At 37.8% G+C, this 23,554-nt stretch overlaps 1 protein-coding gene across 2 annotated transcripts; it reads left to right on the forward strand.

Moving 5' to 3' along the window:
* The first annotated feature begins 80 nt into the window (after nt 1-80).
* Nucleotides 81-22,983, forward strand: tasor2 (transcription activation suppressor family member 2). 2 transcript variants are annotated; one of them, XM_044124321.1, is made up of 22 exons: nt 81-3,440; nt 3,702-3,850; nt 4,085-4,180; nt 4,281-4,353; nt 5,614-5,705; nt 5,788-5,925; nt 6,035-6,165; nt 6,257-6,273; nt 6,840-6,939; nt 7,034-7,128; nt 7,250-7,356; nt 7,652-7,724; nt 7,821-7,892; nt 9,039-11,168; nt 11,540-12,269; nt 12,368-12,830; nt 14,362-17,478; nt 18,882-19,004; nt 19,086-19,239; nt 19,333-19,438; nt 21,206-21,387; nt 22,002-22,983. In XM_044124321.1, the coding sequence occupies exons 1-22, from the start codon at nt 3,407-3,409 to the stop codon at nt 22,097-22,099; spliced, it is 8,280 nt and encodes a 2,759-aa protein (XP_043980256.1). In that variant the 5' UTR covers nt 81-3,406; the 3' UTR covers nt 22,100-22,983. The 2 variants fall into 2 exon arrangements, with proteins under 2 accessions (XP_043980256.1, XP_043980257.1); XM_044124322.1 differs by having other exon boundaries at nt 11,966-12,269.
* The last annotated feature ends 571 nt before the right edge of the window (nt 22,984-23,554 follow it).

The following is a 23,554-nucleotide window of genomic DNA, read 5'->3' on the forward strand; positions in this document are numbered from 1 at the left end:
TAAGTAAAAACAAATACTTTACTTAAAGTAAAAGTATATTTTACTTCTGGAGCTGAAGGGCAAAATATCGCTTGATCTTGACTTTCAGTATGAATACAGACCATGAACGAGGTCTGTATTCATCCTTCTGACTTTTGGGGTTTTAAGCAGGAGGAGTCAGAAAGGTTACCACAGGGATAACTGGCTTGTGTTATCCCAAGTGTTCAGAGCGACGTCGCTTTTTGATCCTTCGACGTCCGCTCTTCCTCTCACTGTGAAGCAGAAGCGTTGGATTGTTCACCCACTAATAGGGAACATGAGCTGGGTTTAGACCGTCGTGAGACAGGTTAGTTTTACCCTACTGATAATGTGTTGTTGCATTAATAAAATAGCAAAAGTTAAATATAAAAGCATATTTTACTTTTACTTTGAAAATAAAATATACTGTTTTATATTGAGGTTCAATTTTAGGTAGAGATTTTGAACACTTTGAATGTTGATAGCACTGTTGTTTGGTTTTTGTTTTAACTGTAATCATTTGCAAATACCCTTTTATATGATATCTAATATAAAACAACTTCTTTCTGAGAAAATTCAATCCAAAACCCCAATTCACATCCACCAGTATCCAAAACTAAATGTCAGTAAGGATATCTGAATTTGAACTGTCCGAGTCCACAGGTTTTTAATGTCACTTCCTTCTTTAAAACCATCTCGTTGGTTGAAAAGAAGTGAGTGTGTTCTGTTGTGGCATGGGAAGTTGGTCTGGCTTTCTTACTATTTTGAACAAAATTCAGAGAAGGATTAAGGATATGTGACAGGGAAGTGGTGAGACCATGGGTAATGTTACTGTAGTAGTGGTTTAGGTTTGAGTATAGGAATGCTGAATATCTTCTTGAGATAAAGGGCTAAAAACAAGTTCGGCTCAGAATTGGTGTCCAGGTTTCCAAAACTTTGGTTCCCAAGTCATCTTATAAAATACTCCCATAGCTTTTAAGCTACAACCAACAGATTCTGACTTTGGGATCAATACAAGATGGAACGTGTTTTGTCAAAAGCTGATGTAGATGTTCAATTCCTTTGCCATTTGGACCTTAATCCATGAGTGTGAATACTCTAAAATGAATTCTAAAGTTTCCTGGGAACCAACGTAAAGAGCAGGTGTAATATTACTTTGGATTTTGTGAAAAGTCTTAGTGATGAACACTGAATAACCAGAAGGTGTGAAACTTATGATTTGTCTTGAGTCACACTGGTGAAAAGAGTCTTACAGTAATTTAGGCACAAGGACACCAAGGCATGATTAAAAGAGAAATACAACTGGATGTAATCCAAGTAGTAGTAGTGGTGGAAGGAAATTGCTAAATAAAAAATAATCAACACAGTATGCCAGCCAATGAACAAAAATAATATTGGACCCAGAAGTAAACCATGCGAAACACATGTTAATGTGCAAGAACTTGCAAGTCCAGATGGAGAATTCAGACAAACGGTGAAAAAACAAATCTAATGCAAAGCTAAAAATAAATAAAAAAATAAAAAAACAGCCTGTAAAACAGAATTTGTGAGAATCAAATGACTCACTGAGTTCAAGTGCACAGATAAAGAGAGGTTAATCAGTGGGATAAAACAAGGCTGCAACAGCAACATAAATGTCCTAAGCTTTAATAAATTTTTAATAATGTATGGTCATTATTTTTTTATAATGTTACAATTACAAAAACTATACATCTGCACTCTTATTTATTTAGAATGTCTTAAGGTGTGTCAATCTTCTTAAATTCTTTGATTAAAAAGAGAAGATATATTTTTGTCCTGCATTCAATTACTTTTTAGCCAAAACTGGCCGCTTTTGAATCTGGAAATATTATTGTCAGTGTTATATGTACAGACAGATGTGGACTCATTTTGTTTCATCGTCTTACTTGCAAAACAACTGACATCTGTCAATTTTTAATTGCTTCTTAGTTTTTCACAAAACTGGTCCATTTTTCTCATCCTCTTTCCTTTGGTTCTTTTGATCCCAAAATCTACAGTTAGCTCTGTCACATTGGGTGTTGGTAGTATTACGGTTTCATTGTGTTCTTCAGCAATTCAAGCCTGTAAGAGAAGACAAAAAACAACCACGGTCACATGCTCCTTTAGATACAGTGAAAATTGTCATTTTTTAAAGATGTTTTCTTTCTAACCAATGTGGAGCTTAATGCTTTTTTCCTCATAGCTAAAATCAAACGTCAACAGAATGCCTTGTCAATAGATATTTGATCAAATTCTTACCAGGCAAGAAGTCGATTTTCAACAGCAATGAGTACCTTCAGCTACTTCTCACCACAAATATGTTCTACTACTTACAGTTTCAAGTTGGCTTAATCTGATTCGAAACTGCTCCTGTAGGAAAATGCAATTTTAAAGGTGCACCCACCTTATCATTTTGTTTGTCTCGGTTCTGGTATCCTATTCCGCATTTATAAAGAACTTAGTGAAATGAACGGGGAACTGTCTTAGATTATATGCTGGTTATAATCTACTGCTCTAAACAGGTCTAAATCAGCTAAAGTTTAGATTCCAGTTTTTTTATGCTTTTTTTTTTTTTTTTTTACTTTAAATATCACTTCCTGTTGGTAATTGAGATAATCTAAAGGCTGATGTACTGTACATACCAACCAGTTTCAACGGTATTATTGTTTTTTCTCATTTCCAATAGGATGTACTGCCGAAGTTAAACCGGTTGCTTACTTAAAGATTATATATTTTGAAAATATGAATAAGGAACATACACAAACTGTTATAGAACATATAGCCTACTTAACTTCCTCATTCTATTAAGAATAGTTATAATAAGCCACATTAAACCGAGCTATGTCCTCATAAATCTTCGAGAAAGTTCCAACACCTCCGCTTCACATCGCCAGAGTGGTTATGTCTTATATTTTTCCTAAAGGCAATGCAGAAAAACCAGACGTACGAGACGTGAACTGCAGGCGCAAACTAGCTTCGCCACGCCATAGCTCCAGCAGCAGCAGCAGCCTCAGTAGTTTGGTCTACACTTTCAAGATGGACGCTTTAAGCTCAATAGGTTTCTGTTTCTTTTTCGTCGCGTAGAGCCCATATGTTGGTTGCCCACGCCAGGAACCTGGTGGGGGACCTATGTAGTATCGCAGCTAAGCTACAGTATCTTTTGGAAAGCGGAAGAAGGGATTTTAATGTGGACATTTCTGCTCCTTCGTGTTTGGACCGAGGGGTATTTTGTAACTTCCTGGTTGTCGCATGAAACATGTCAGTTGGAAGTGAAGCGACAGCGCGAGGGACTCTGAAAGCTTCGGATATTTCGGGATTAATGGGATTTTATCGGTCGTTTGTGATGTTCAGAAACGGGGACAATTGGTTAAAACGACAAGCAAAGGGAGAAGGACAGATTTCATAAGCAATGGAAAGTCGAAATGGAGGAGCCTCAAGTGAAGGTGACGAGCTTCAGTGTTTTTAGGACTTTTCTTTTAATGGGTATTAATTGGAAATATCCATTTCTAATATTTTAACCACTTTGAAGCATATTAAAGGAAATAAACCTAAATAAACCTAAATGCTAGGTGTTGGTTCTCCCGTCAGCCTGTCCTAGGATTGTGAAATACCTGTTTTTTTCCCCGTGCTCACTGACTGCAGTTTTCTGTAATTTTCCAGCTCTTTGTATATTCGCTCATGACCATATTTTCTGTTTACACCAGGTTTTTTAATACCCGTGTTGGAATCTTCGGACGTCTTTCAGAGCAAAATATTGGCTCCACTTCAAAGTGCTTACTTGTACGAAGAGTCAAAGCAGTTTTTCAGATATAAGTCTGCTGTGTTAGTCAAGAATCCTGATCTGGAGAACAAGGTCAGCTCAGTCTTTTCCTCCTCACCGCACAGCCTCTGTTCAACACTAATCACAACTCAATGAAGTTCATATTACACTGTATTGTATATTAGCCAATTTAAATAACCTTTTCACTATTTTTCTGAAAAATATAATGACTTAAAGTGCGACTTTAATATTGTCTATGTCGAAATAGAACATTCTTTCGAGTGTATCAGCTTTCAAATTGATTTCTGAATGTCTTCTTCATATTAGTACAACGCATTTCGAGCAAGGAAAACAAACGCAGGGTACTCAGAAGATGATCTCAAAGAAACATACGGCTTTTTGTTGTTTGACGACGGCAGCAAGGTACATTTCGCCGTGACCTACACAGTTCAGAGGATATATGTTTAATCAAATGTTGCTGATGGTCATATTTAAAAAAAAAACTGTTTTAATATTTTTAAAGGCTAATGCACTTGGACAAACTGGTGTAATCTCTGGAAACATGACATGTACAACTTTGGGAGATCCAGCAAAAGGTAAACGTCTTATTTCCTATGTACGACATGTACACACCCTGAAATCTGATGCAACCAGGCGAATAAGAATAGAACTGCAGTACGTAAAATCTAAGTATATGTGTATAGATGATATTTAGATGAACTTACCGTTTAAATTTTTTTTTTTTAAAGTAAGTCTTCATCCGTCTTCCCAGTGGAAAGACACTGTTGTTCGTCCCGCAGTGCAGTAGTCCCTATGAAAGTGAAAGCAAGTTTCAGAGTTCCATCAATGTATATAAATGAAAGTGGGGTTGAAAAAAGTCCTAAATTGAAAGTGAAACTGTAAATCAAAGCATATGTACAAACCACTCTGAACTGTATTTACTTCAGAAGTAGAATCACTGTAGCAGTCTTGATTACGTCTCTCTGATTTTTCTGCATAAATATATAGTTGAAGTGTTATCTGTTTTGATGATTTGTTTCTTAGAAATCCTTTTTAGTGAACTGAGGAATAAAAGGCCAATGCAAGAGCACAAACAAATAAAAGCTTTATTGTTTCAGATGTACATCTATATAGTTGTGCTGTGAACTTCAGTTTTCTGGTTGTTAAAATGATTTTTGATCCAGTTCTTGTGTGACGTAGATTGTGAAGGTAGTTGCAGCAGATTGTCCATTTCTCTCTCATTCAAACCAGCTTTTATTTTCAGGACTCTGTTTCTATAAACTGCTGACAAAACATAATGATAAAGAACCCACCTGACCGGTCTGACTGCTCATATTTCCCACTAAAACCAGATTTGCGACTTGCTCTCTTTTTTTGCAACCTACAAAACTTTCAGTGACCTTTACCCTTTTTCTATTAATATTTTTCACATACCAAAAAATATTTTTCAGTATACAGATAAATGATCCCTTTTATTACATTTGTTGTAGCAAACAAAAAAAACAAATGAAAACTTTGTTGATTTGGGGCAAAGTTATTTCCTTTCTGTATTTCTATTGTTTTCTGCATGTTTTAGCAGCAGAGGCATGAAGATAAATATCGGGATTATGGCCACTTGTGAACTCGATGAGATCATTCACATTTCTTCTCCTGCATAAGGCGTGTCTCTCACAATAGTGGCACAGCCTCTCTGCAGGGTGTGGTTGTTCTGCTCAGGGTGTGTCAGGTTTCTGGGAACTTGTTTCACATCAAATATTAAAGCATTTCTTTTATGAGGCCCTCAGATAGTGTCGCTGTTTTTACTTTATTCTAAAAACATGTATTAAAGTGAACTTTTTTTTCCCCCCCTCTTAAAGGTGTTTACATATCGATGTACTCTGATTGTTTGGATATAAACCGTTGGTATCATGGGAAATCTGGTTACATTGCCATCATCAGGCTGACAAAGGTACTGAAAAACCAAACAGTGGAACATCCATTTGGAAGAATTACCGCTGATTATTAATTATTGTTTTGTTGTCTTGGTAAAGGGTAAAGTTAAAAAGGTCGCAGAGAACTACACACAGAATTTCACAGAGCCCACTGTGGGCTGTGACTGTCATGTGTCGGACCAGTTGCCTTCTGTGTCTTCCAAAACCAGCTCCTTTCTTGCTTTTGAGAGAACTCAGGTAAAGATTTCAGTCTTCAGAAGCGCTTCTGTTGTCACAACCGTGTCAAATACGTTACTGTAGTTTGCTACAAACACCAGGCACCTAGCATTTATTTTATCTCTTTCAGTTTTACATTTATGAGCTGCTACATGATGGAAGCAGTGAAACATCTCAGTCTCCCAGCGCTGCATGTCCATTTGCCATTGTGTCATTTTCATATATGGATACAAAAGCATCACCTGTTACACTAGGGAAAAGGTATTATTGAATACAGCATGTTTGTTTTAGTTACATATATTTAACATTAGTTTTAAACTCCTTTTAATTATGTACCAATTTCTCTTTTTAGTGAGGTGCAAAAACAGGGTGAGTACAATTTGAACAGTAGCAAAAACCTTTTTTAAATATACTAATTTACTATAATTGCCTTTAGTAGTTTGTGTACGTTTGCAAGTTCTAACACCATAAAGGAAGAAATATTGTCTGAGAAACAAATTAATTTATTTACAAATTCTCTATCTCCTTTAAACTCCCCAATTTTCTTTTATTTCTACATATATGTGGCTTCCGAATGTAGAATCACTCAACATTCAGTCCAGTCTCAAATCACAATACCAAAACACACAATCACTAAATGAAAAGTGATTCTCTTTCACTACCCAGTGGGTCTGAAAGAGAAGCTCTGAAGCTGTAAATCACAACACTCCAAACCACAGTTGCTCAAAGGTTTATCTTTAAAAACCTTCTCAACCTTTAAAACCTGTTGCAGGGAAAAATAGTCATAACATTCTTTTAAAAAGTGATTTTTTTTTTCTTTTTTACTTCTTGCACGTACTGAAATCGCTATAAATAAACGAACGAACTCTTCACAGATTTTGTTGTAACTTGTGATCATAGATTATTTATTTGTTGCTGTTTTTTTTTTTTTTCAGTTCATCACTACTTACCATGGAGGGGTCAGCTTCAAATACAGAACCAGATTTACCATATTGACCTCAGATCCACTGCTGTGGCCTTTATTCCTGTACAACTGTAAGTTAAATCTGCATTTTAGCATCTCATCTGTAGTTTCTTCTTTTAATTTGTAAAATGTATCCTAATATTTGATTCTCCCTTTCTGTTAAAGACCATCAGTGATCAAGGTTACCCAAGCCATTCACATGTCAGTTCTGAGAAGCCTGTTGCCAAGAACTGTTTTTGAAACAAGCTATACAGAGGAAGGTAAAAGAAAGTTCAAGCATTTTTAAAATTTTTTTTTTTTTTTTTTACACATTTAATCCAGGACTTTTGGATGAGTTAATGCAGCCAATGTTCAATGTTTTTGTTTTCTGGTCTCTTTCAGTCTTTTTGGACGGCTTTTACTGCGACTTGTGTGAGTTTGTATCCTCTGAAGCAAACGAAGCCGGCTCATTTGCTCTGCTACTCTCAGAGATCAAGGAGAACGATTTTGTGAGTCTGTCGGGCCTAGTTACTGTTTTATATAAAATGACTAACTAAATCTGTTGTTAATGTAAAGTGATGTAGATCAAATCCAAATCCCAGCACTAAGTTTATGCACCAAAGCTGTAAAACTTTTATTGGATTGTTTTACTTTTTAATATCAGTCTAAAGAATCATCATAATAACACGCAATGGGAATTCCTGCAATGTTTCATTTTGCATGCAGCATCAGATTGCTTTTGATTTTTTGGTTAAGTTTATTTCTAGCTCCAACATAAAAAAAACATTGCTTTCATTTGCACAGGCTCTGATTATTCCTCTGATTGATGGGGGATTTCTTATTTTAATGCACCCATCGCACTTCCTCAGATATGATGGTAAGCTATGAAAATGAGATTGTATACAGTTTCAGTTGCACCTCCAATTCTGTCTATGTGACAGATGCATCACTTTGCACATTTTTGCTCTTCCAGATGCAGAGTCTGCTTCAGCAGAGGTCATGAAAGGCCTCTTTGTGTTTCCTGACTCACGATTTGTAAGGACAGGTGATTAATGCATTTTTTTTGTTCTTTTACATTTTGACATTTATGGTATACCTGTTGCTTGTGTGACTCAATATCCAAATCTAGTTTTATCTGGATTTCCATTGTAAATGCAAATTAGATTGAACCACCTAAGGTTTTCAAACTTTTTGTCTTAAAAATAAAAAAATCTAAAATGCCTGGCATGTATTATTCAGTTCATTATCTTACACTTATTCCTACGCTAAATTAAATCCAGTGCAACCAATTGCCCTAATAAAGTTATTTAAACTCAGGCCAGGAATAATGTTGTGGAGAGGTTCAAATCAAAGTTTTGTTACTTTGACTTGAAGGAACACACTTTGATTTATTGCTTCAAATCAAACTTTGAAGTAACAAATCAAACTTTGAAATCAAACTTTGATTTGTTACTTCAACAAAGCATTGAGATGTTAAAGCATATCAATGTTTTGTCATCTCATTGAGCACTGTTGAATCCATAATCTGAAAATGCAAGCCTACTAAGAAATTACTATCCACCTATAGTTACTCATAATGCAAGAAAATCGTGAGTTAGAAAGCTGCTAAGAGGCTCATAGTTACTCTATAGAAGCTGTATGAATATTCAGGTGGGAGGTGAAACTGTTGTCAGGACCACTTAACAATACTGGCCTCTATGGTAGATTGGCAAAAAGAAATTCAATGTTCCAGAAAAACCATAACAATTAAAATCTACAGTTTGCCGCAAGCTACGACGGACATAAAGAACAGCTCACTCATCCAGTGAGTGACAATTAGACAATTGGAACATAATATGAATGGCTGTGTAGCTGGGAACTAATACTGTAAATTATCCTCAACACACTACCACCCCCCCATTGAGCGTTGTGATGGCAGCTGTGGGTATCATGCTTTTCCTTAGCAGGGAAATGTAGAGCTAAATACAGGAGTATCTAATAAAGAAACATGTCAAGAAGATGCAGAAAATTGTAGGCAAGACTGCAGGTTCAAAATCTTTTAGTCATTGTATGGCCTAGCTTGAACTTTTCAGTAAAGAGGACTAGGCAAAGACTTTTGTCCAAACTACTTGGCTAATTACAAGTGTTTTTCTGTCATAAAAGTTTACAAAACTAAACACAAAAATGTGTGTTTTTTTTTAATTTGTCACAGACACAAAATTTCGAGAGAAAAACGGTCCCCTGTCGTCTGAAATTCTACATATTCTACCAGTGCTAAGTTACGCCGAGGGCGAAGCTGAGAAAATGTCCATGGATCCAAAGGATGAACTTTGTGAAGTCTTGACTGAACACATGCAAAGCTATGCCACTTTAATAAATCCAGGATTTTCTTCAAGTCCTTCAAGACCTTCAAGGGAGCTAGGGATGTTTCCAGATCAATATGACGTGGCTGAAGCGCACAGACATCTCTATTTGTCTCCTGAGTGGAATAACAGAACATGGGAAACCTTTAAGTCATACCTGAGCAAACCAGACTCTTTCCAACTTCCAATAGCTAAGGTTTCAGAGATATTGGCATCAGGACAAAAGGAGCGAGGAGAGGAGCTTGATGATGATGTCTACATCTGTCTGTCATCACCAGAGGAGGCGCCAAGTAGCCCAGTTTGTATGGAAGCAGAAGACCAGTCACCGGCTGAGCAAGCGCTTGGTAATATTGGGGTTTCTATGGATGTTGGGTTTCCCAGTCCTGAATTTCAAATTGCTGCAAAACCCATGTCTCAGAATATTTTGCAAGACAATTTGCAGAGTGACATTGTTACCAAAGACGATCCAATATGCGCTCACCTCACTGATCAACCAAACAAAGCTGATGATCCAAAAGCTCAAGACCCACTAATTCCTCCAACATCAGAGCATCTTCCTGCAGAGTTCATTGTCAGCATAACCTCAGCAGAGCGAAAAGTTCCAGATGAAGTATCAACATCCAAGTATACTGACTTTAATTTTTCTGGTCTTTCCACCATGGCTAAGTTACAAACAGCTGAAGTAAACTCTGTCATTGATCTGTCTGACAAAGCAAAAAAGTGTTTGGATTTCCCTAAGGTCACCAATCACCAAAAGAGTACAAAAAGAAAGAAACGACGAAGAATATATTCTGTGGTGAAAAAGAAGGTTTCTAGGACTTCTGTCGAGACTCATAGTTTAAAAACTGCTGTCTCCACAGTTAAGGTTGAACATTTAAACCGCGAGACACAGGAGCACAGTGAGGAATTAAAACTTCCTCAGTTGAGAAGTTCTTTAAAACCGAAGTGGAAAAAACTTCACAGACGGAAGTGCAGATTTGGTAAACTATCATCAGAAAATAACAAACTTAGATCTGCTGTTGATTCAGACAAAACTGAAGAGATGAAACCAGATGTTGGACTGGTGAGTTTCCAAAGGGATAGTTTCTTAGAGGTCTTACCTCTAAGAAAGAAAATGGAGCGCTGGGACCTGAAGCCCGTCTTGAGTGAATGTGGGAGGATTTTGCTTCCTTTTGGCTCTGTAGATTTTTCTGATCAGGTTAAGTCTATGCAGCTTACAAAAAAAGATGAGTGCCCTGAAAAGGTCTTGCACGATGTTCCTGTAACTCTTCCTGACCCAGTCGCAATGGATAAGCAACTTGGCTCAGCTTCAGAGACAGCAGTTGCTGAAGCCACATCCACAAGCACTGTTGATGATGAAAACCATCAGCTCGATCATGAAGACATTTTGACACCACCCATTGATTATAGTGGGCGACAACCATTGACTCCCAACTTTTGTTCTGTTTCTCCAAGAAATGATGACACAAATAATTTATCAAAAACTGCTGAAACCAAACAGCTTGAAATCTTTTCTCCAGTCAAGCTTTCACCAAAAGGGAAACTCCTTCTTAGCAAGCTAAAGTCGGTTCTTTCAAGACGAAAAAGAAAATTAGACCTCCCCACCAAAACACAAAAAAGGGAAGATGTTGACCAAGAAAGTGACTTTTGTTTTAAGAAAAGCAAAGTGAACTCTGACACTGAGACACCCATGGGTAATAATGCAACTCCTCAAAGTGTCAATGGTTCAAAAATGGCATCAGTTGACCCTCTTTTCGCATATTGCTTAGGCTTGACACCTAAAGAGAATCTAGAAAATGTTCAAAAAACCGTGAAGGTGGATACTCTGAGGAAAGATTCAACACAGAAAGAGGAACATACCCCCTTAGATAAACAGCCACAAATAAGTCAAAGGCCTCCATCAATTTTCCCAAGGAGAAGTAGAATTAAGACTCTGAAAAGGCATCAGGGCATCTCTGCTGAAAACGTTAAAAAGAAATGTAAGTCATGTCTTTCAATTATTTAAATCTAGATACTCTTGGGGCTGTGATGCAAATGTCTGACATTAATACCAGCTTGCTCTTTCATTGGCTCTGTCAGCTCTATAACTATCCTAAGCATGCTGTTGCTACTCTTTACTGTCTTTATGCTCTTTAAAATTGTTTCTTTGCTAATGCAGCATTTTTGCTTGTTATGTCAAAGCATGCCATGATTGACTAAATAAAGCTTACACCTCCCTTGTTAAGCAATGACAATATCTGTTGGTGACAAATTTCCTATTGTAAAACAAAGGTGTATTTTATGTGCTTTCAATGTGCTACTTTTTACCTTCATGCATTTTCTTTTTTTCTCTTCTGTTTTGTCTTCACAGGGTGGTTGCATTTTCAAACTCCAGCTTGTTTTACAACTGAAAAAAAATACAATGACTGTACTAGTGATAAAACTGTTGGGAAGACTGTTAAGGAAAAAATGAAAAGTTCTTGCACATCTACAGATGCGTTGAACTTACTTGCTGACTTGGCACTCAGTAATGACAAAGTCCCTCCACAACCAAATCAGACACTTGAAAGAATGTCTAAAGACAGTGTGAAGAAATGTGACCTTTCAAAAAGTCTTTCCAGTGCTGATCAAGAGTCAGTTCTCCATGCTCTGCTTAGAAATCCTGCTGCTAGACCCCTTCAGTCTCTCGAATCCCCTTCAAAATGCTCCCTTGTGGCAGAAAATAATTTGGTTTCTTTGATATCTAAAGATCATGCATACTCACTGCCCCCATCTTCTCTACTGTTGGATTTGTCAGGTACAACCTTCCAGGTACCACCTTTAAGTGGTTCGACCAGACTGCTGAACCATCACCAGTCAATGTATGGCGATGGAGCTAAAACACTACACCCTTCTGTCAGTACGAGAGACATAAGTGAACACACCAAGACTCCAGAAAATCTGCAGAAGCACCAGCAAAAGTTAAAACACTCTCGCACTTATGTAATGAAAGAGAAATCCATTCAAGTCACAAGAAAATGGGAAGAAAACTACAACTTCAATCTAGACAGCAGGTTTACCAGTGATCCAAAGGACAAAGTCATCATCCGAGCTTTGCACGGGTATGTTTATTTTGATGCTTGGGTAATTAATGAAGAATAATTTCATGTTTTGCTAAACATTTCCTGGTGATGTATAATATTTGTTCCATTTTCAATAGGCCTTGGGATTTCTCCATGCAAGACACTGCTGACGAAGTGCGACTCATCTTCCACATGTGGATAGGTTTGTTTTATAGCCGGTCAACATCCAGGTTCTTTCAAGTGGATTCAACTTTGATGCAGCAATGTTCAGAGGAGAGTGGATCTCTGGATGTGGCCAGTGGAACTTTATCAGCCCGAATTATGCGTGAGCCTGAGATCTGTTCAGCTCTGGATCTTTCAAGTCTGACAGAGACTCCAGGCCTAGATGCTTCAAAACTGTTGGACCTCAGCAAAAAAGACAATGCTGTCTCAGAACCAGAAACTGGAATTTTGGATTTGTCAGTGAAAAACTTTGATGTTAAAAGGGTTTCAGTGGAGCAACAGCCCAACAAAAAAGTGACTCTTGTGTCCAACAAGCCCTTAAAAGCATTGAGTGCTACAAAGCCAGTACCAGGCATACAGGAAAAAGAACAATTTCAGGTTTGGTTCTCTTATTATTAATTTTTTTTTTTTTTTTTTTATGTAGACCTAATAGATGGCCAACTCTGAGTCTGTTTGCCTGTTTTCCAAACACTTGCAAAGTCCCCTAAAATAGCATTGTTTTAACTGTATTAAATGGACTATATTTGCTGTTGAATTGAGCAATATAATCTTAAAATAACCTTTATAAACATCCTAGGATATCCTAGGGGCGGCTTATACTTTCCACACAGAAAAGAATGTTTTCCTATAAAGACTAGTGGAGCCAAAATTATTATTTAAAGCCATTATGTGCTTGGCTAAGGAGTGCATGGAAACAGATTGCACTTACTGAAACCAAGTTCTTTAGTCAGTTTAGACAAAACTAGAGCTCTTTAAAGGTAATTTGTATGTTTCGAGAAAGAAGGAAGAAGCTGATAGCTGAAAGAAAACCAGTCCTGCAGTAAAACATTGTTGAGCCCTAAGTGCGAAGGGAACCCAGAACTCGCCAACTTGGGAGGCACTGTTAAGAAAGAAGGATGTGTGAAAATCTTGATCTAAAACCGGTCATACAGAGCAGCGAACCTGTGTCTGAATAGTCCAAAACACACATCACTGCTGGTAAAGAACCACATTTAGAAGACCACACAAATTTTTTACTGATTTGCACAAAGCCTTTTCTTGAATCCCATTGAAACTTGAGCAAAAGATGGAAAGTCCGTGCCAAAAGGCCATTGAATCTGAACGAACTTGTAAGACCTGCGTAAAAAGAATGTGAGGGGGTATAATGCCTCAGGAGATGTCAGAGACTCTGTAAACTAGAATGGACAACTGCAAGTTGTTCAGCAATAAGGGTGAACGAATGATTATAAGCATCTGGGGACTACTTAACAAAAATATACATTCTCATTCATTGGGAAGTTGGCATTCACATGTTAGGCTGGTGTTTGGTGACATACCAGTAAAAATGAAATAAATGGCCAGTACAGCCATTTGTGAAGGTACAATCTTCTGTTTTGGGGTGACTCAATCAGTAAAACAGAATTGATGTTGATTGACCAATGTCATTTCTCTGAACAGCCAGGCCAGGAGAGATAATAACAGACATGACTTAGCAAGAAAGTGCTAAGGGTGTGTATTGTTGTTAGCTTCAGTCATTTTAAGTGATGACCTAATTATTTGATCCACTTGAACATGCTAACGGGAACAACACGCTCCTTGACTCATGTTAAAACAATAATGTTTGAGCCACTTATGAGAAACTCATGATAGTCATAGGATTAATTAACAGGACATTTTAACATTTACTTATACATTTTCTTTATTAACGAACTGTACAATACACAGTACAGCAATTATCTAAAATAATTTGTGTGTTTACACATTTGAACACAATTTATACAGAGTTTTAATTGTGTTTTTATGAACTGTTATTGGTAATCTGTATATTGTAAAACATTGGCATTTTTAAATGGTAAATTTTTAAATCAGAGGCAGTACTAATTTTTAAATGTCATTTTTTTCTTTCTTTCTTTCCCGCATTCTTTTACAGTTCAACAAAGAGATGGTGCATTTCAGCGATATTTCCAGTGAGGTCAAAGATGATAAAAACATCAAGATTAAAACAGCTGAAACTGAAAACAAGCTATTACATTTTGATCACAATGAAGCTCCTTCTTCTAAGAGTGACAGGATATTTTGTCAATCAGAGATGATGAGGAATTTACCCCTTGAGCCTCAATCTGATGGAGCTACACTTGGAACTGAACCTGTGCTTCACGAAAGCAGTAAAGACATCAGCTTCAAGAAAGTTGGCATTGAAAATGAAGAGGCTACAGTAAGGAACTTGCCCCAGCAAGATGCATTGTGCTCACCCACATCTGTTATGGACAAGGAGGTAAACAGTGGAGAAGAATGCAATGTGATTCATACAGGTGTGGGACTACAGGAGAAGGAAATCTACCAGGATGACAGTAGAGGTCCTTCTCCGGATATGGCGAACAGAAATGATGAATCTGTGAACAAAGAATCTGATGTTGTTTGTAATGGAAATTATGTACATGAAAAGCTGCCAAGTGAGGAAGGTCTAGCCTCACGAGACAGGACTGACAATCAAGAAGGAAATATGGACTGTTGCACAACAGCTACAGTGAAAGATTTTAAAAATGAGGATGTTTGTGTGAAAAAAGATGGTGATAAAAGCGAAAACTGGATTTCTAATGCTGACATTGACAGAGACTTGAGAAATGAGTCATTACCCAAAATGTGTGGAGGTCTTGCACAGCAGGGTTACATTTCAGAGGATAGTCAAGTAGATGAACAGCTGCCATTGTCAGCCAGCATGGAAGATTCTTCGCTGTGTGTAAATCCCAGTGTGTCTAAACATGGAAGTCCCTCCTTTGAAACTGTTGGCACTCCATCAGAAATTGCACCTGAACTTAAAGACACTGCATCACAGGAAAACTTGGATATAAGCAATACAGACTGTCAGAAGGTGGTGTTGCCCATTTCATGTGAGAGGAGCTATGACTCTCCCCCAGCTCCATGTTTTCCTCAGGAAAAGGACAGTGTTGAATCCCCAAACAAAATGGAAACTTCAGACCAAAGTTTGGAATCCAATTCTGAATGTAAAGCGAAAAATCTTGAGCAAACTCTACTAGAAGTACAGGAGTCCCCATCCAAATGTCAAGGCAATAATGTGTGTGAGGTAGATGAGCAGCTTACTGACGAGACTGATTCAAAAACTGATAAAACAAGTAGCAGGTTGAGCAAAAGTTTGAATTTGGTTCTAAATCCAACTCACTCACCCAAAGATGTGGTTGAGGTCTATGTTGTACCTCCTGAAGACAGGGTAGAAAAAGTTGTTCAAGATCAGGAACCAATACCCTTAATTAGTGACGCTACTAAAACTATAGCTGCACTGCCTGACAAAATGTCTATCGCATCAAATGTTGGCAATGAGGGAGAACTGTCCCCTCGCAAATCATCACTTCTTGATGAAACCTATACACCAGAAATGTTTAGGGAAGAATTTGATAGCAGGTCCCCAACTCCTACTGTAGATGAAAAACCTCATGATTTAAACTTATGTTCAAGCCCCAGCAGAAACACCGGTGATCTCACTGATTATGAGGACGACCAAAATGTGACTGAAAACTCACCACCTACAGATGATCTTCCTTTTAATAAAAAATTCCAAACTTCTACAGTTAACACTAATCCAAATCCCCCTGTTGGCCTTTGTCCTGATATCAAAATAAGAACGCTACGGGTTTTGCGAAGTTTAAACGAATTCATTGAGAGTCCTAACCACCAGGAGACACTAGCGGACCCAGATTTTCCTCCCCACAAATCTTTTCTCTCAGGGGAAGTTTTACAAGAGGAGGAAAAACCAAATGTAAGTAATGAATGCCGCCCATATTCTCGGGGTCCAGTCATGGCAGTAAAACCATCTAAAAGCGAGGAAAGTCAGGCGCATTGGCAGTCAAAAGACATAGATCCTAAATCTACCTCCCAGTGTAAAGAAGCTAGTGGTAATTCTGTCAAATACTTATCACCAAATTCCAAGATTTTGAAGGAGACAAAGCAGTTTTTTAAAGAAAGGTCTGATCAACTTGATAGTAATCATAGTGCCTGTGAGCCTTCTTCCAAAACCCTTTGGTTGGCAAACACAACCTCCAGTGAATCTGACACAGAGGACGACACAGATTCCCTATCAAATTCTCCTCCTCAGAACTACAGAAGAACCATGTCAAAGCTCAACCAAATTTCATCATCACCTACATCATCTGTGCGATGCTCTACATCTGAAGAAAGTTTCCCTGAATTGGGGGATCAAGACCCCAAGTTTATGGACTATACTGTAAATGGGACAGTTGAGAATATAATCATACATGTTACTCAGAAAGACAGCTCAGACAAGTTACTGACTTGTCACAAATATGAAACTATAAGTGACAGTCGCATTGCATGTCCTCAAGGTTCACTCAAGTGCACAGTCTTTAATTCTGGTCAGAAGAGGCCCTACTCTTTTCTGGAGCAGCTCTCTCAAAGGTACCTTCAGAATGACATCACCCGAGCATCAATGGAGCAAGAGTGCCTCATCTTTTCAGAACAGATGAAAAATCTTTTGAAAAGGAGTAAAAAGGAACCCTTCTCTCAACCGGGTACTCATAACAGTTCAGCGTCTTGTACCAGTCCTCTGACTATCAGCTTTTCCAAACTTGAGGAGCAAGAAGATTCAATGGAGTTTTTGGACGCCCCTCTTGTTAGACAAAAGATACAGGTGGATATGTCTAACAGTAAGGACCAGACGGCTTTCACAGAGGAACGAAAGGTGATCCATGCTCTGTCTCAGGAAAATGGCAACCCAATGGAGCAACCTGGGATTTCTGCGATTACTGCAGAATGTGCTAGACTCTACAATGCAAGGATGCTTGATGTTTGCTCTGCCAAAAAGGTCCCACCCAGATCTAAAAGCAGAAAAGGTCATCAGAGCGACCCGAGAACTGACAAAAGTATCCATTTTGACTTCTGTGATCAAATGAAGAAAGAGCTAGGTGAGACCTTCCGGAGTAATCTGAATGCAGTTGTGAAGAAATCCTGTAAAACAAAGTACAGATTCTTCATAATGGTGACATCTGATGACATCTTCTTCAAAGACACAAAGGTAAAATGACTTTCAAGTAGCTTGGTTTTAATACTTTGTGTTGTGGCAATGCCTTGGATTAAAGGTATTACATTGTATAAATGGTGTATATTCTCAATCAGCAAGCTGCCAAGTATCTTCTTGAGACTTAATTGGCTGGGTGGTGGTCCCTCTTTCAATAGGGGGTAACCAGAGGATGTTTTCTATTCATAGTAGAATAATACATCTCTGTTTCACTGGTTAACTAATCACTATGGTACTGGAGATAAGACTCCAGGTGACAGTCAAGCCTCATATTGAAAAGCAGTGATTTGGCTTTCTATCGGATCAAGGAACCACTAGACCAGCTCTTTCCACTTGCAAGGATATATGAGAGTGCAGGATGTTTATTTCATCAAGTTGTTGATTTGAAAAATGCTTTCTACATGGGAATAGTAGAGGGTGATGATGATCAGCATGATGGTGTGCCAAGACTTTTTTTTTTTTTTTTTTTTTTTTTTACAGACGTAATCTCATTTACTGAAGTGACTATTGTGGGTAACCCTTTCACTGAATTATCTTCCACCAAATGAATAATGATGCGGAGTTTATTTTTTTATTCATTTCTGGTTTTTGAAACCAAATTAGAAAAAGGACAAAATAAAATAAGACCACTTGTTTGTTTTTTTTTTAATACTTAAAGCAAAGACACATTTTGTTGGTGCACAATTTCTGGCAGAACTCCAGAAATGATGGCCTGAACTTCTGGCACATTTTGTTTTCACTCAGCATTATGGAAACTACCAAAGTCTGACCAACAACGGCAGCAGATTCATTTTTGATATGAGATAGCCATGGAGCTGTTTTGTCACCTTTCGTACACACCTTTTATATTAGGCTCAGTTTTTCCCTATAGTAATGTTGGTGCGTAATTTTAGTCACATCATCAACTAACAGTCTTTCTTTTGAAATGATTTTGCAATAAACTGTAACACTCACGAACAGGCTGTGAAGGTGCTCTATTTCCACCGAGAGGAGTCGATGGTATTTCTGTGTTTATCAGCCGTAAAGGGTATTATTAGAGAAAAAAAACCTTCTCTGTCTGTTCACTTCTTCCTGTCATATCAGCTACTTTCCTATCTTAATTTCATAACAAGGTGAAGCAGAGCTGGGAAATTTAACACTAGAACAGCCACAAGGTGTCAAATCGACAAATTTAACCTTAATCCATTCACCTTATACATGTGCAAAGGGTGGGAAAATATATTTTATATATACAATATTGGTAGATCTTGGATATAGATATCTTCATGTCTATTCAGGCCTAAAATTGCACACGTTTCCTTTTAATGTTTATGCCAAACCAATAAAAAAATTCACTTATGGCAGCGGTTTATTTATAAGTTGTCTTTTTTTTTATTTGTTTGTTTCCTACCTTTTTAAAGGCTCAGCTGGAAACAGAGGGCCACACTGCTGTGCAGCCATTTGAATTCTTCCTTGGCGAGGGCGGTTCTTCATCGCTACTCATTATCCTCAGAAACGAGGATATTGCAGAGCACATTTGTAAGGTAAAGGAATAAGCGAGCGAAGCAAATCGACATCTGATAGGACATAGGGCCAGGAGTTAATGACTGCTCTCAACTTTTCAGATTCCACATTTGCTCAAGCTCAAGATGAGTCCAGGTGTGCTGTTTGCTGGTATCGATGAACCAGATGATGTCATCAATCTCACCCACCAAGAGCTGTTCATCCGGGCTGGCTTTGTAATGTTTGACAGAGCCGTGCTGGAGCCCCTCAGCGTCGGTATGTTTACCTAACTGAATCCTTTTCAGTGGTTCTTAAAGAACCTCCTTCTCCTAGTTTAACTAACGGTATCAACTTTGTGTGAACTGGCAGGCAACATGAAAAAAATCTCCAAAATCTTGCAAGAGCTCAGCAGGATGGGGAAGTGGAAATGGATGCTGCACTACAGAGACAGCCGTCGCCTGAAAGAAAACGCAAGGTTGGTTTCATTTCTTTAAAAAATAGTCACTTCTTTCTCTTGGCACGTCACACTTGTTATACAAGTATTGGTTTTTGCTTATTTTAGTTATTTTGACTGGAATGTTTTCCTCAAGTGCAGACACATGTCAAAACAATTTAATATCTTGAAAAAGTTCAGTGTTTTTTCATAAAGTGAAAACCGTATGTCATTTAGATTCATTACAGGTAGTGAAATATTTAATCTATTGTATCTTGTCATTTGATGACTAATGACTAATAGATTATCTCTCCATTATTTTCTGAAAATTGTGAAAAAGTTACGTTTTGGAAACTCATGGTGTCGCATCATGAACAGTTAATTAACTCAAAACACCTGCTAAGGTTTTCTGAGCCTGTAAATGGTTTCTCAGTCCAGGTCAGCAGGACACACAGTCCTGGGGACGACTGCTGACTTGACAAATGTTCAGCAGTCATTGACATTCTCCAAACGTAGGACAAGCCACAAAAGGTCAATGCTGAAGAAGCTGGTTGTTCACCAAGTGCTATATCCAAGCATAATTAGAGAGTTGAGTCGAAGGAAAAAGGGTGAAAAGTTGTATCTGTTACAGCGATAACCTGAGGCTTGAGACAAACGCGAAGCCAAATTCATTCAAGAATTTTGGGGGAGCTTCTCAAGGAGTGGACTGAGAGTGGAGTCAGTGCATCAAGAGCCACCGATCGATCACGCCGTATTTGGGTAATCGGAAATTGGCCGGTACCTGTTAAACCGATCTTGTTCGCCGATCGATTTTACTCTTAATTATCCACGATGCTTCTTCATTTTGCACCACAAGGAAACTTAAAACTCAGGACACTTTTTTTTGGTGGTTTACGTTGTTTTGCCAGTTTATCCTCATCTGACCTCAAAACTTGTGATTTCGTAAAGGCAAAATACTGCTGATTACATCATTTTTGGCAAGAGGCTCACAACGGCCCTGCAGTCTGACCTGTTGAGCAAGTTTTGTTTGTTTTTAAAATGTGAATACTGAAAGGATAAAGGAACAGGGCTTTGTTTTAGTTGTTTAGGTAGCTTGGGACAACAATCCTCTAAATATTTCATTTATATTTCAGAGCACTACCTCATGAGGAGTTTAAACATGATCGCTCTGTTTCATGGGTAGTGCTCAATGTTTTTCAATAAAATGAGGTTCCCCGTGTTGAGCTAGTCCTGAACCAGAGACAACCTGGGCCAAGGAGAAAGAGAGTTTCATCTTTTTCATCTTTTCAGATAAAAGTATGGTTTACTTTTCATTGGGAATTCAAGCTCCCAGAGTCTGAAGGAAGAGTGGAGAGAATCCATGTTGCTTCAGGTGCAGTCTGAAGTTTCCACAGTCAGTGATGGTTTGTGGCACCTTGTCATCTGCTGGTGATTGGCAAACTAAACTGGCCTGCACCTCACAGAGAATCTAAGGCGTATTGTCAAGAGACTAAACAAAGGTTTTCCCTTCTCTAAATAAAACAATTCACATGTAAAGGTTTAATCAATTTAGGCTAAAACTGTAACCTTATCTAATTTTGCATGAAATGGTTGTTTTGGTTTGTTCCCTCAGCCAAATCATGTGTCCTCATGCATGTACCAATTGGTCCTATTGTGAATATTTGTGAACGTGACTTTAAAACTCCAATATGACTCAGTTAAACTTTGTTTTTCTTTATGTTTTGTAACGGTTATCTATTTAAATGTCAGACAGATTGTCTTAATGATAGTCTTATGTTAAAGCTTTACCTTTCTGAACATTTAATCCAGGTCGAGTGAAGAGGCAAACGAGAAGAAGCTGTTGATGTACTGGTGCCAAGATGCTGGTATACTGGATGTCTTGCCTTACCACGAGTGTGACCAGATGACTAGAGATCAACCAGATTATCTGGCATGTCTGCTCCGACTGCAAGTCCAACATGTATCGTCTCGTTTTCTCGTTTTTATAACTGGTGAGAAACTATGTTTGACGCTTTTTGTTGGTTTTAGATGTCTTGTAATTTAAATGAAGCCTGGGGTTTGACATCAACCCAAACTAAACTTTCCCTGTTTTAGGTTAGGTTGGATTACCAAAGTTATAAGACCCACACATCTTCACTAAGTGATGGTAGCTCAAAAATCTTGGCTTTGTTGTCCTTAAGCCACTTCGAAACCAGTTTTGCAGTATGCTTTTTCATAGTTTATTTAGAAAACCCATTTTTGCCAAAGTTGTAACTCCCATCACATCGTGTCGTCACTCCTCCACATCACAGTTGGGAAGGTGTTTGCAGACTTCCAAGCTTTCCTCCAAATACAAAGATGATTGTTAAAATCCACTCAATCATTTTTAGTTAGAACTAAAACTCCAAAAATTAAACCTCTGAATTAAAATAAATAATTTTGGTCTCGCAAAGTGACCTGGAATAGTCTGATTTAAGGTCTTGAACTTGTTACTGAACCAGGCACTTCAGTGTATCCAGAAAGGTTGCGTTAAGAATGGCACCCTAAAGCAACTATTCACAGTCGGTTTTACTTACAACTCTCTGCAAAAGCTCCAATACGGTTTCTTTCTCTTTTTTTTTTCCAGATGCAACGACAGACAGTGCCTTTGAGAAGAACGGGATTTTGACAATGACTTTGAACACTTTTCTGACAAAGTCTTCAACGGAAATATTCAGAGTTTGACTGAAGAGGGTTGAACTGATGATCAGGTTCACTCTCTGAAACAGTAAACAATCATATGCTCTTTGTATGTGTGAATTAAAAAGCCACCAGTCATGGTTATTTGAAATGCCTACTACACAAGTAGCTAATCTTTTACTAACTTAACTGTTGAGCTTCTTTTGTAAGTAACAGTTATCAGTATAACTTTCAACAGGCTGTTCCGGTCATGTTTCTGTATAGCCTCGGTAATGATTCAGTTATTGGATAGATTGGCTGTATTTGCCAAGACGCTGGCAGCTGTGCTGTTTGAACGCAGTTTGTATTGTAACTTAATTCAGCAATGTACATTGTAATGTAAATCCACTTACAAATGATTTTTATGTTCGTATTTGTCCTGACATACTGACTGTATAGTTTTTCAACCAAGCAAGAAAGCTAAGTTTTGTCCTTTTTTATTAGCAATACATATTTAAAGATTACACATGTATAGTATTTTCTGACTTTATTTAGAACTAAGCATCACCTGCAAATATCTAAAGTTGTTCATGTTGGTTTTTAAATGTTTAAAATCCTGTTTTTGTATCTAGAATGACTTCTATTTTCTAAGTGTTCGATAACTATTTTTCTTCTAAATATAAATCTGTCTGAAACTTGAAGAAACCCAATTTTATCAAGCTGACTCATTTACAATTCAGTTTTAGAGTTATGTGCAGGATCTGGGCTTTACCCCCAGCCTTTGCACCAGTGGAAAACTTGAAAGGCACCACACCAAAAGATAATGTGGGGTTCCTGAAATGGGTTTTTTCAGCATCGGGTAAGTTTATAAAAATGTAAAGACAATTTTAAGGAGGAACTTTCATTTCCAACTCGTGTCACTTTGCTTGATTAAAAAATGATTTCTGGAACAAATTGCTCTGTTTTGTGCTTTACGCAACACTTGGGTAGCGCCTTGAGGAAGCATTGAAATACCCCAAGTTATTATGACAGTGTTCTTTTTGTGATAGACCATCACTAAGTAGAGCATACTAGTAAAGAAGGAAAATGATAAATGGTTAAATGTTCTTTTACAAATATAAATCTCAAAAATTGTGCTGTTTGTATCCATCACATTATACTTTGAAACTTGGATAGTCCGCCATGGGTGCAATTTAATTTTAACTCCAGCTGTTCTCTGAAGGTATCGGTGATATTTTAGAGGATACTGGTGAACAAACGGCATCACATAAAAAGCATTAGACCAAGGAAAGGTCAGGAGTGATGTTTTGAAGAAGCTTTATAACTCAAAAGTTGTGTCAGCAGGGACAGTGAAGATTAAGGGTGTTGACGACGGTACAGTCCTGATTTTTACCTTTACCGGTCAAAGCTGCAAAAGACTCAAGTTTAAGGCTAAAACCTTAAACCTGCAACCAGAGCTACAGCGGCTTAATCAAAGCATATCTGCTTGTGAGAACTGCCTGGTTAAAGTCCAAAACTAAG

This window comes from Gambusia affinis, linkage group LG08 (assembly GCF_019740435.1).
Source record: "Gambusia affinis linkage group LG08, SWU_Gaff_1.0, whole genome shotgun sequence".
Lineage (NCBI taxonomy): Eukaryota > Metazoa > Chordata > Actinopteri > Cyprinodontiformes > Poeciliidae > Gambusia > Gambusia affinis.